At 46.7% G+C, this 12,992-nt stretch overlaps 1 protein-coding gene across 4 annotated transcripts in view; it reads left to right on the plus strand.

Moving 5' to 3' along the window:
- BLNK (B cell linker) overlaps positions 1–12,992 on the plus strand; it is a 75,143-nt gene that overhangs the window by 43,418 nt on the left and 18,733 nt on the right. For all 4 annotated transcript variants that reach the window (XM_081823732.1, XM_081823733.1, XM_081823734.1 and 1 more), the window contains 3 exons: positions 946–1,112; positions 5,888–5,969; positions 7,143–7,214. In XM_081823732.1, coding sequence (XP_081679858.1) covers positions 946–1,112; positions 5,888–5,969; positions 7,143–7,214 — 321 coding nt within the window. The remainder of the gene's footprint in view (positions 1–945; positions 1,113–5,887; positions 5,970–7,142; positions 7,215–12,992) is intronic.

Here is a 12,992-nt window from a genome sequence, read left to right on the forward strand (position 1 = left end):
CGTGGCGGGGGGGGGCAGTGGCAAGAAGCTAAGGGTGCACGGTGGGGGGCGGGGCACAAGCCAGTGTGAGCCCCTGGGCTGTTCCCAGGATGGGACACGCCAGGTTACTCCTATGCTGAGATTTTCCTACAATGTGTCAGTCTGAATCCGTGCTCAGATTCCACTGTGCAGACTCCCTGTTGTCTAGCCCCTGCACCATGTCACGTCCGTATATTAGTCCTGTTTATTAGGCATCCACTCTTCCAGACACACTGCTCCCACTGTTTTCTTCCTAAGCCCTACAAAACCCTTTTAAGGTGGATCTTATGATCCTCACTTTAAAAATGAGGAATGTGTTGGGGCGCCTGGGTGGTTCAGTTGGTTAAGCGTCTGCCTTCGGCTCAGGTCATGATCCCAGGATCCTGGGATCGAGCCCCGCATCGGGCTCCCTGCTCAGTGGGGAGCCTGCTTCTCCCTCTCCCACTCCCCCTGCTTGTGTTCCCTCTCTCACTCTCTGTCAAATAAATAAATAAAATCTTAAAAAAAAAAAAAGTTCCCCGGGGGGGTTCTTATGTGAAAGCAGGATTGAGAATCACTGCCCTTAAGTGTTCATAGCGCACAGTGAACCTTCGAGGAGCACACCCCTTTTAGGCCTCTCTGCTGCCAAGGGCATCCATCCACTCTGTTTGGCAGAGCGCTGGGCTGATTCCCCTATCCTTATACTCCTTTGCTTATCTGCTCCATCTGCCTTGCTCTCCAGAGTCCCTGGATCTCCATCACTCCCCTGGGAGGATGTTTTTGATGACATTCTTTTGGTTTTTATAATGTAAGTCAATGGGCAGTTGATTTTTTGCCCAAATGTCATTTTACTCTTTTAAGGAATGCCCGGATTAATCATTTGTGATACTTCGGCTCAGGGAATGATCCAGAGCCCCTTTCATCTTACACTTTGTTGTTCCTTTCAAGACAATCGGTCAAGCCAGAGGCAGTCTCCGCCCTTCAGCAAGACACTTCCTAGTAGGCCCGACTGGCCTTCGGCAAAAGCAAAAGCCAGGCTGACCTCCACTCTGCCGACCCTGACTTCTCTTCAGAAACCTCAAGTCCCACCCAAACCCAAAGAACTGGAGGATGAGGTAACGTAAATCTGTCCCAAAGGCTTCCCAGTCCAAGTGGAAAGCAGGATGCAGGGGGGAAGGGGAAGGAGGGTGGGGAAAGGGGGAGGGGAGAAGGGGGCAGGGGCTGGGATGGTCTGGCCTCCTCCTCCGTGCCCCTCTCTCCCAGGCAGCACTAACCACCCACCCCTCTAACTCCCCACTGGCAAACCAAAAGGAGGTTTTCCTCTCAAAAAGGGTATATGTGGCCTTCTTTTAAGCCTTTTCATTTCCAGAGCGCATGGGTAATACCAGCACTGGATCTGTGGACCCTCTTTTTAGCCTCCAGATCTCTCTCCTTGGTTTCCTGTGAAACTTCTCCTTCCTCCGAAGAGATTTCCCAATCCTTATACTCCTTTGCTTATCTGCTCCATCTGCCTTGCTTTCTTTCCTCCCCCTTTTCTCTCCACTTCTCCACATTTCTCCTGTGAGACGCAGAGGTGTGCGGTGGGACACAAAGGGAGACCCCTAGTGGTAGGGAGGCCTCTGCACAGCCTGTGGAGAAGGCGGCACCTCACTTCCCTTTTTGGCACCTCTTGCTTCTCACTCCCTTTTCCCTCAGCCCCTGCTATCCAGGGACCCACATTGACAGACTGTCCGGGGCTCCACTCTGGGTTTATCTCATCATCTCCCGTCTGTCAGCACCCAGGTTTTATGAGTCTCATTCCCTATGGAATAGCTCCTGTTTGAAAAGGTGCTGATAAACTCATTCAGACTGTTGTAGGAATGACTAATAAGGCCTAATACCTAATACCTCCCAGAGGTACTTGTATTTTAAATAAGGACAAAGGCAAGCCCTCAAACTTAGCCATTAGAACAACCCTACAAGTATAACGGTCTCAGAAGCAAAATAACAATAAAGGCAACTCTTAACCATCCCTGAACATAATCTTACAGCAGCTTTTGAAGAAATAACTTGTGGGGGGGGGGGTTTGTTTTTTTTTTTAAGATTTTGTTTATCTGTGTGAGAGAGAGAGCACGAGCAGGGGAGGGAGGGGCAGAGGGAGAGGGAGAAGCAGACTCTCCGCTGAGCAGGGAGCCTGACGTGAGGCTCTATCCCAGGACCCCGAGATCATGACCTAAGCTGAAGGTAGACTCTTAACCCACTGAACCACCCAGGTGCCCCAGAAATAACTATTTCTAAATGCCAAAGGTGATAAAACCTAACATGTACAAACATGTTGTAAAACGACCCACATTTCCACCTTAATATAATTTGTAGCCCAGCAGGAGATGGAAAAGAGAAACTTTTCAATAAGATAGAGGCAGCATTTAGGCCCAAAGTCCTGCTTTGACCCTTACTAGCTCTGTGACTTTGGGCAAACCAGATAACCTCTCTGAGCCTCAGTTTTTAATCTCTTCAGGTTATTTTTAAGAATTTAGTAAGAGAACACATATACAGCACTAAATACAGTGCTTCTCACATGGAAGGATTCCATGTGTCATATGTTCCTTTCTAGCATATTCTAGATTCTTTACAAAACCCCATTTTGTAGTTTCTCCTGAAAACAGTCACAGCCTCAAAGCAGCCGAGCCTCACGGCAACCCTCCAGCTCAGCTCTGAGTCCCTGACCCTTGTCTGCGCTGGTCATAGTCCCCACCACTCTTATGAGGTGTGCGCACAGCCTTCTTCTGCACTCGTCCCCATGGCTGTTCCCTGCCTGCCTCTGTAAGCTTTTCCGTTTATAACCTCTACTGTAGCGCTAGTTTAAGTCAGAAAGTCCGCTGACAGAGAAAGGATGGTTGGCCAGTCGTCTGTCTGTCTGTCTGTCTGTCTGAGAGGCGGTGCTGACCTTTTGGGGTGAGAAGGGGCTGGCAGGAAGAAGCTGAGCAGGAGACAGGACGTGGAGACTGGCTGTTAGGAGCTCACTGTGAATTCTTTCAGCACTTGGCAAATCTATATGAAGATACAAATTCAGACCCAGAATACAAATGAATACGGTGCGTTATATAAGGCTCTCCATTTCTGTGAGTAGCTGAGAGTGGACTCCCGTGGGGAGAGGCAGAGTTTTGCTAATAGCAGCCTTGTGGAGGTGGCTCAGGCAAGTCTGAACCAGTAGGAAAAGGAGAAGTATGGAAGAGGCTGCATTCTGGAATGGGCAGATGGACAGTCAAGATAAAGAAAGAGGTTAAAAAAGAAAAAAATAGGCCAACATTAAGATCTGGCTGAACCATTAGCTAGGAAAAGAAGAAGTCAAGCACAAGCATAAATACCTAAAAATATTTAGCTCTGCTGTGCAGGTTCCAGGAACAGTATAGGGGTATAGACCAACTATAGTTGGGGAGGGAGCAAAACCTAGGAGGAAGGAGCATCTGTGCTACAGGGACAAGAGTGGCGGGCACTTGATGAGTGCTAGCAATCAACTGGTGTTCTGAGGACTTTGTATTTATCCCATTAGGCCCTCCCAAGAACCCTATGAAATGGGTACTATCATCCCCATTTTACAGATAAGGAAATGGCACAGATGAGGGGCAAAGGGGTTGAAAAACTTATCCAAGGTCACAGAGGCCAGGTTTGGAGGTGAAGAGATGAGAAATAGCAATTAAGTGAAGAGAGGGTAGAAATAAGATAGAAAGAGAAGGGGAAGGCAGGAAGGTCATAGAATGTCATGGCTAAGAGTAGGGATCTTTGAACTGATTCTTGAATCCCAGACTCTACTACTTTTTAACTATGGGGACATGAGCAAGCTACTCCGCTTCTCTGTGCCTCGGGTTCTTCAAGTTCCTTCATCTTGATATGGAGCTGACAGCAGCACCTGCCTTACTGGACTGTTATAAGGATGGAGTGAAATAACACATGGAGAGTACTCAGATGAGCACTTGCCAATAAGTGCTCGATAAATGTTTGGTTTTTGTTTCTCTAGAATCCATCTGGGCTACCCACCAAGATGGGTTGCAAAAACCACATTTGGGATCTGATTATCTCCTTTGTTTCCTAGCAATATGAAATCACTTCCTCCCCCAGTTTATGGTCAATTGATTATTGACAAAGTTGCCAAGACCATTCAGTGGGGAGAGAATGGTTTTTAGACAAATGGTGCCAGGATAACTGTATATCCACATACAAAAACATGAGGACCCCTCTCCCACCAAAGACAAAAACTAGCCAAAAATAGATCCTAGACCTAAATGTGAGAACTAAAACTATAACATTCTTAGAAGAGAACAAAGGTATAAATCTCTATGACCTTGCGTTAGACAGGGGTGTTTTAGATAGGGCACCAAGCAACAACAGAAAAAAGAGTTAAAATGGGCTTCACAATGTCAAACTTTTGTGCTGCAAGTGACACGACCAAGGATGTAAGAAGACAACCTACAGAATGGGAGAAAAAAATTTGCTAACTATATATCTGAAAAGAGGCTTCTATCTAGAGCATTTAAAGAACTCTTCCAACCTAGTAATAAAAAAGACAACCCAATTAAAAATGGGCAAAAGAGTCAAACTTTTATCTAAAGAAGATATAAAAAGAGCCAAGAAGCACACAGAAAGATGCTCAACATCATCAACCATCAGGAAATGCAAACCAAAACCATAATTAGACACCACTTCCCGTCTCAGGATAGCGATATTCAAAAAGACAGACAATAACAAGTGTCAGTGAGGACGTGGAGAAATTGGAGCCCTCATACGCTGCTGGTGGGAATGGAAGAGGGGGCAGGCACTTGGGAACAGCAGTTTGGCTGTTCCTCAAACCTAAACAGAAGCTACCGTGTGACCCAGCAATTCCACCACGAGGTATATTCCCAAGAGAAATGTACATCTACACAAATACATGTACCTGAATGTCCCTGGCACCATTATTCATAATAGCCCAAAAGAGAGAACAACCCAAATGTCCACCAACTGATGAATAGACCAACAAAATGCAGTACATTCATAGACCTGGAATATTATTTGGCCATACAAGTGAATGAAGTACCGACATGCTCCATGGTTGAATTTGAAAATATTATGCTAGGTGAAAGAAGTCACCATATATTATGTGATTCCATTTCTATGCAATGCCCAGAATAGGCAAATCTTAGAGACGGAGAGTAGATCAGTGGTTGACTAGGTCGGGGAAGGGATAGATGAGAAGTGACTCACTCACAGGTACTGGGCTCCTTTTTGGGGGCGATGAAAATGTTCTACACTTAGATTGCGGTGATGCTTGCACACTCTGGGAGTATACCAAACCCCCCAAGTTATACACTTCACATAGGGAAATTTAATCGTGTCTGAATTCGATCTCAATAAAGGTATTTTAAAAACCACTCCTTATGGGGCTCCTGGGTGGCTCAGTCGTTAAGCGTCTGCCTTCGGCTCAGCTCATGATCCCAGGGTCCTGGGATCGAGCCCCGCATCGGGCTCCACTCGGGCTCCCCGCTCCGTGGGAAGCCTGCTTCTCCCTCTCCCACTCCCCCTGCTTGTGTTCCCTCTCTCGCTGTGTCTCTCGCTGTCAAATAAATAAATAAAATCTTAAGAAAAAAAACACTCCTTGGGGTGCCTGGGTGCCTCAGTCTGTTAAGTGTCTGCCTTCAGCTGAGGTCATGATCTCGGGGTCTTGGGATCGAGCCCTGCATTGGGCTCCCTGCTCAGTGGGAAGCCTGCTTCTCCCTCTGCCTGCCCGTTCTCCCTGCTTGTGCACGCTCTCTCTCTCTCTGTCTAATAAATAAATAAAATCTTTAAATAACAACAACAACAACAACCACTTCTTCCCAGACAGTAAGCCCGGAGTGGACAGCTTCCTCCTCATTCACGTCTGTATTTCTTTCAGGTTGATTACGTGGTCCCTGTGGATGATGAAGATGAGAACTACATTCACCCCACAGAAGACAGTTCATTTCCAGCTGAAAAAGGCAAGAGTTTGTAGTTTTGAGCACCTGAAAATTGTAGCAGTTGAGGGAGGGGCACAGGAGACTATTGGGTAGCAAGCAGCAGGGGGCACACAAAGTCCGGGCCCCCCTTCTCCCATCTGCCTCCCTGGCGAGGGGTGGGGGGGCAGAGCATCCATGCAGACCCATCTCAGTCACACCCTTCACACCCTTCTTCCTCCAGCCCCTCCCGTGCTTTAATACTCCCATCTCAAGTTCGGAAAGCATCTAGGTTCTTATTTAACTGTCCTCACTTAGGATGGATTTCTCATAAAACTTAATCCTCACAAAGCCATAGGCCACCGTGTTGGCCTCAAAACTATTGCATCGGAACAATGTCCACAGAGGACGGAAGACATGAGGGAGTGAAAGCCTCTCTGTGTCCTGGCTCTTTAAATGTAGTGCTCTCTCAGGCGAAGGGAGACACCTGTTGGTAAAGCCCTTCGAGGAATAACAAATGTGATGGTGAATGATCTCTAAAAGCCACGTACCCTCAAGCCGGGAGTGGAGCAGGGCATGTTCACTCTGGATCAGGTTGCTGTGGACACTAGGATCCTGTGGAAAGGATACCTCTTCAAGTAACGTTCGTCATCTCACAAACTCGACTCTGAAGTAGTCATACTTCGTTTTTCCTCTGCCGTTCTGTAGCAGCCCTCTCCTGGCCTCCCCAGATAGCACCAGCAGCTTCAAGACCCACCTGAATTCCTCAGCCACCCATCACCGTGAAACCATAAATAGGCATTAAATTGCTCCCCACTCCGAAACCCCAGAAAATCCAAGAGAAATGCTGTGTGTTGCATGTGGCAGGAGAGATGGGAATTTGGTCCCTCCACTATTGGTTTGATATACTTCTCCTGATGAGGAAAACAAAAACTCTTTAATCTCCTGGACCGCCAGTTTGGCCGGTGAAATTCCAAGCCTGCGTTCACTTTAACAAAATCCCTATCATAAAATAATCTGATTATCCCTTTAATCAAAGACGTTTCTTCTGAGAAGACTTCTTTCATGGCTTATGTATTTAACAAGTGTCTTTCCCATTCTTTACAAATTCCCTGCTCTGACCCCATTGTTCCCACGATGCATTTTTTTGTAAGTGTGAATCTCCCACAATGAACTGTATCTATGATTGTTATATGTATGTATGTTTGTGTGTTTAAGCTCCCATGGTGAATAGATCCATCAAGCCAAATAACTCCTCAAAGCCAGCCCCTCCTCCAGGGACAGCTTCAGGTAAAGTACATGCATGATTTGGTGTTTGGGTTTTGTGTGTGTGAAATGATTATGTTTGGGGGCTTGGTTTTTCAGTCTTTTCCAAATAAGATAAACAACTCAGACCAAATATTAAGAATCACTTGTCTTTCCAAATTTCTTAATAAGTTGTGACAAAAGGTCTTGTCCTCCTCCATTTTCTGGTGGCCACTATGTTGAGGGACCCTGCGCCGCCCACCCCCCAGACCCCTGGGCCTCTGTTAGCCAAGTCCTGGTTTTTCTCCTACCTCACTTGGCACTTTGCTGGCTTCTCCTCCTTTGCCCCTGCGCGGACTGAGGATGTCTGCACCATTTGGCCCTCAGCCCTCCATTCCTTTCAGAATAGTGTGGTGGTTAAGAGCTTGAGTTTTGGACCAGACAGACCTGGGTTGGAATCCCAGTGCTCCCAGTTGCCAGCTGTACCACTCTGGGCCATCCTTTGCCTCTCCACTCTCCAGATTTTCTCCTCTGTACATGGAGATAAGAGTCCCTGCCCTGTGACAGGAGAATTCTGGAATTGTGCATGGGAAAGCTTTCATGCGTGCCTAGCACAGCAAATGCTCAGGAAAGAATATTATCTTTCACGTCTTTGGGGTTCATCCATTTTTTCTGGTTTCACTTCTCTTGTCTAAACCAATAACTTCCTGGTGTCCAGCTTTTGACCTGATTTTTCTTCTGAACCACTTGACATTCCCATGGCCTCACGCTCAATGCATTCACGGCCTCCCTCCGTGTAGGGTGGACCTAGCCCTCTGTGCCTGTTAGCCTGCAGGCCACATGTCTGAGGACCTGGGTTTTTTCCAAAGCCTCTGCTATGTCTTTTCCCAGAATCCGCGCTTCCATTTTAGTTGTGACCACCCTGGTCTATTACATTGTCACTTCACACCTCCTATCTCCTGTCTTCGAGAGTCCACTAGCCATACCCTTGCCTCTAGGCTTTCTCCTCCGTCACGAAGATGAGCTTCTGAAAGCCTCCAAATGTTGCCAGTTTTATTCCACTTCAAAGTTAGTTTTACCATGTCACCCGTACCCAAACCATGCACCCCATGGTTCCTAGTTGTCTGCTGTACAGATTGGCAGCCCCAAGGCCAAGGCCTGCGATGCTGGGTGGTGCCCACACCCCACCCTGTTCCAGCAGAGAGGGGCAGGGGCCTCCTCTCCAGCCTTCCCTCCTTCTTCCCCCACTCAGCCCATATCACACACACACACACACACACACACACACACACACTCCCTTTCCTCCCAGCACTGAAGGCTGAACACAGATATTGGGAGACTGAGCTCTGCTTTGAGGGACATGCTCCTCGAGAGAAAATGAAAGAAAATTATTTTCTTTATAGACCACAGACTCATTTCCCGAAAAATTGTTCACCTTCCTCACAAGTTCTTGTCTTATTTATTCTCTCCCCCCAAACCCACAGGCTCTTTATGTGTGGGGGGAAGAGGTCAGAGCCACCTTTTCCAGCTCATCTTAACTTCTGGGAACACATGTCAACACAACAACCTAAAAGGTCATGGCAAGGTTGCTTTGGTCCCAGCCGGAGTGGTGACGCCTGACTCCTGATAACAAGGGAGAAGGGTTGTTATGACCAGAACAGAAAACCTTTCCCTGAAACGTACATGAAGGCCTAAGCCCTCCTTTAGAATGATAGCTTAATAATCTCTGGTGTTTGCCTTTTCAAGTGTTCTTCTTACTTTGCAAGGACCTCTTCTTTGTAAAACACCCCCGCTATTCCAATCAGCTGTTCATCACGGGTTGTGCCTTGTGGTCTTTGTTTATGTTCTCACTTTTATGACACCAAACCCTACCCATCCTCAGGGCCCAGCTTGAGGTCTCCCCTCTAGGAAACCTCCTGTGTTTTCTGTAGCCCACAGAGAGCTCTCCTTTGCTCTAAGTCTCGTCCCACCTACGCTCAGCCCATACCTATTCTCTGATTATGCTGGGTCTCAGTCTAATCTCCTTAAGTACATTACAAGCTCCTTGAAGATGTTGCCTTAAATCTCACGTGTTCAGGAGGCCTTTCCTGACTGCACATAGGGGTGGATCCCTTTGGTGTGCATCCCTGTAGTACCCACACTGCCCCTTTAATCTCCCCTGAGATCTCTGCCTGTCGTTCCTGTAAGACCCTCAGCTCCAGGTCTTGCTAATAGCTGTGTTTCCAGGGCCTAGACAGGACCTGGATCAGAGTAGGTGCTGAAATGGTGATTTAGTCAGTTGGTTGAGAGTGAATGAGTCCCCCAGTACTGGCTGTATTTAAGGAATCACGTGGCACCACCATGAAGGCATTAGCCCATTGGATTTATTATTCATTGATTGTCTATTAATCTAGCATAGCTATATTTTTTATTATTATTATTTTTTATTGTTATGTTAATCCCCATACATTACATCATTAGTTTTAGATGTAGTGTTGCATGATTCATTGTTTGTGCATAACACCCAGTGCTCCATGCAGAACGTGCCCTCTTTAATACCCATCACTGGGCTAACCCATCCTCCCACCCCCCTCCCCTCTAGAACCCTCAGTTTGTTTTTCAGAGTTCATCATGAACTCTGAAAAACAAACTAGCATAGCTATATTTTAATACTAGAGGCATCAGAAGGAACCAAACCTGAACAAGAAAATAATTTCCTGGTTAAGTGATTGTTGGATACAGATGGGAGGAAGTACAGGAGGAGGGAGGAAGTGAGATAATTTGGAAGGGACAAACCTGAACAGTTAGAATGAGTTTCTGAGTGTGCAGTTTTCAGAGATGATTTTGATAAAAGGAATAATCAGACTCCTTGCCTGTGTCTTTGTATAACCATCTACTAGCCTTTAAAGACTTAGACGGTGCCTGGATAGGCATCATGGAAGTGCTAAGGCTTCCGGTCGATGTTCCTGTCCGAGCAGTGCACCTGGGCACCAGCCTCTGGTTAATGGATGTTGCCTTTGGCTCTTTGACGGCTCACAGGGTGCTTGCCGACTATTACACAGTGGATTAGGTGCAGGGGCGGCCTCTGCCTGTGCTCCGTGCTCCACATGGAGAAGGGCAGTTGCAGGACCGCACGGACTCCAAAGCCAGAGGGCTTGGCTCTGACGTGCGCTAGGTGCCAGGCTCCAAACAGGCTGAGCGATCTCTACGTGTCTTAGTCTCCTCCTCTGAAAACATGGAGAAAAAGTGGCACCTGGTCCTTGGAAGGGAGGGGGTTAAGTTGAGTAAACATATAGGAATCCCACTCCTAGAGTGATAGCTCTTTGTGCCGTTATTCCGAATCCTTTGTTTTGTGCGCCTTGATTCATGGCCAGTCTGGCAGAGGGCCCTGGACACATCTCAGGGGACAGTTGTGTCTTCCTTTCTGCATAGAGTTTTACCCTAACTCAGGGTGTCTCGACCTCCGCACAACTGGCATTTGGGGCTCGATAAGTCTTTGTTGTCCCCTCTGTCCTGTGCACTGTGCGATTTTTAGTAGCATCCTTGGGTGCTTCTGCCCACTAGGTGCCAATACCAACCCCTCTCCAGTAACGATAAGCAGAGATGTCTCCAGACATCACCAAATGACCCCCGGGGGGGGTGGGTGGTACAAAATACTCCCAGTTAAAAACCACTGGTCTAAACAAACTGAAAGACTGAAGTGTTTTGGTGATTTATCTCTAAATGTGATTTGGAAGTAAGCTCGCGCAGCCCCTGGCTGATTTATTTGTAGCTTTTGTCAGAAGAGGTAGACAGGGCATGCATTTCTCAACTTCCTCTAAGTAGGTAGCCTTTAGAAAGTGTTCTCTCTCCTTATTTCCTAAAATGGGGGAGGAGTTTGGGAATTTATAATTCCCTGCCAGCCTACAAGTTGAGTTTTACCTATAAGCCAAATTGTTCTGAAGCTGTTGAATTAAATCTCTTTATTTGGTAAGAGCTCACACAGTGCCTGAGAGTAAGGGATGCCCCAGCTGGTGCGCAAGCCCCAATAATAATAGAGTTTCTAGAAGACAGTGAAATCCCAAGGGCTTACTATGCCAACATTGAGATTGTTAAGGATAAGGAAACTTAACCAACATTGTATGTAAAACTGAAGAGAGGATGATGCATACAATACATGTGATAGAAGGAAAAACGAAGAGTAGGTCGTTTTCCTAGTTGAGAAACTTCAGTAAGCACCAGTTGTGCAAACATTAACATCATTTTTTGCTCAATACAATTAAAATAAAGCCGACTTTTCTTTTATTATTCTTTTGGACACGTCTCTATCGCATTCCCAATTTCTCCTTTGGAGTATTCCAGCCAAGAATTTGGCTTTGCCAGAAAGCAAGGATCCTGGTCACCAAGAGGGGACCAGGTTGTCCTACCTCAGCCGTGCGCCTGGGTCTAACTTTAGGCCCAGAGCAGCAGAGAGGGTCACCGGCCTATGAGGTAAGAGAGTCATTCTCCATCTTCCCATGGGCATCCACAAAAGCCCGCCTCTCTTTCACTAATCTTTCCCCATACAAGGGAGAAACAGCAAGTGAATCTGACCTGCCAAATCACGCCCCAGAGTAACATTAGGAGGCATTGGCTGGAGAGGAAATTGTCCACCTGGCTTTAAACTCAGCTAGCCTTGCTGTTCAAACCCAGCCCTGCCACTTAACCTCTCTGAGCCTCCGTTTGCTCCACATGCTGTGAGGTGAGGCTTGCTGATGGCACATTTAAAGTACCCGGCATAGAGCCCAGCACCTGGAGACACTGCGATGGTTGATAACAAGATGCTAAAATAAAAATAGCGATAATCACATTTACCGAGATCCTTTATGAGTTATAATTTACATATCATAAAGCTCACTCGTTTTACATGTATAATGCAGTATTTTTTATAAATCATTACATTTACAGAGGTTTTTTGCACCATCACTACAATCCAGTTTTAGAAAATTTCCATGCCCACCCCAAATCCAAAAGATCCTTTATGCCCGTTTTTGGTGAATGTTCTTCCCACCCCCAGCCCTAGGCAACCGCTGATCTGCTTCCAGTTGCTATAAATTTGCCTTTTCTGGACATCTCATATAGATGGAAGCATACAGTATAAAGCCTTCTCCATCTGGCTCTTTTCTTTAGCGTAATGTTTTTAACCTCAAATACTTTCAGTCCCTTTCCAGCAGTATTAGTTTATATTTGGCTAATTCTTTACATTTTCAAAGTTCTCCTGCTGTCTTGCAGCAATAACTCTGAGTTAGGTAAGGTAGGTGGTTGTGTCCCCATTTCACAGAGGGAAACACTGAAGCACAGTGGCTTCTAAGAGGCCACCAGCCAGTTTGGTGGCAAAGAAGTAACTAGAACCCCATCTTTCTGACCAGAGACCATGGGTTTTCCACTGGTGCTTGGATTACCACCACAGAGGGAGCGGCGTGCCCCTCCCTCTGATCGCAGAAGTGATTTATGAGCAAGGAAGGGGGAAGGAACATGTTGGCAGACTAAAGATATGAAGGGAAGGGAAGCTTAGTAGAGAAGCCAGGCAGTAAATATGACAACAGCAATGTACCCAGGCCAGATGAGCCCGTGGAACTGAAAAAGAGGGAAAACCCCTGGGAGGAAATTCTGACTTAGGCCTTCTTTCTACTTCCTTATTTTTCAGACAAGGGTGGGTTTTTTTTCCCCCTTCCCTGAGATCTCCATCAAAATCTATGAATAGCCAGAGGTATTTTAATAGGGTCAATCAGGTATTAAGAATTCGAAGAACATGGGCGCCTGGGTGGCTCAGTCGTTAAGCGTCTGCCTTCGGCTCAGGTCATGATCCTGGAGTCCCGGGATCGA

The sequence above is a fragment of the Leptonychotes weddellii genome, chromosome 6 (assembly GCF_054177405.1).
Source record: "Leptonychotes weddellii isolate Sample4059 chromosome 6, ASM5417740v2, whole genome shotgun sequence".
Taxonomy (NCBI): Eukaryota; Metazoa; Chordata; class Mammalia; order Carnivora; family Phocidae; genus Leptonychotes; species Leptonychotes weddellii.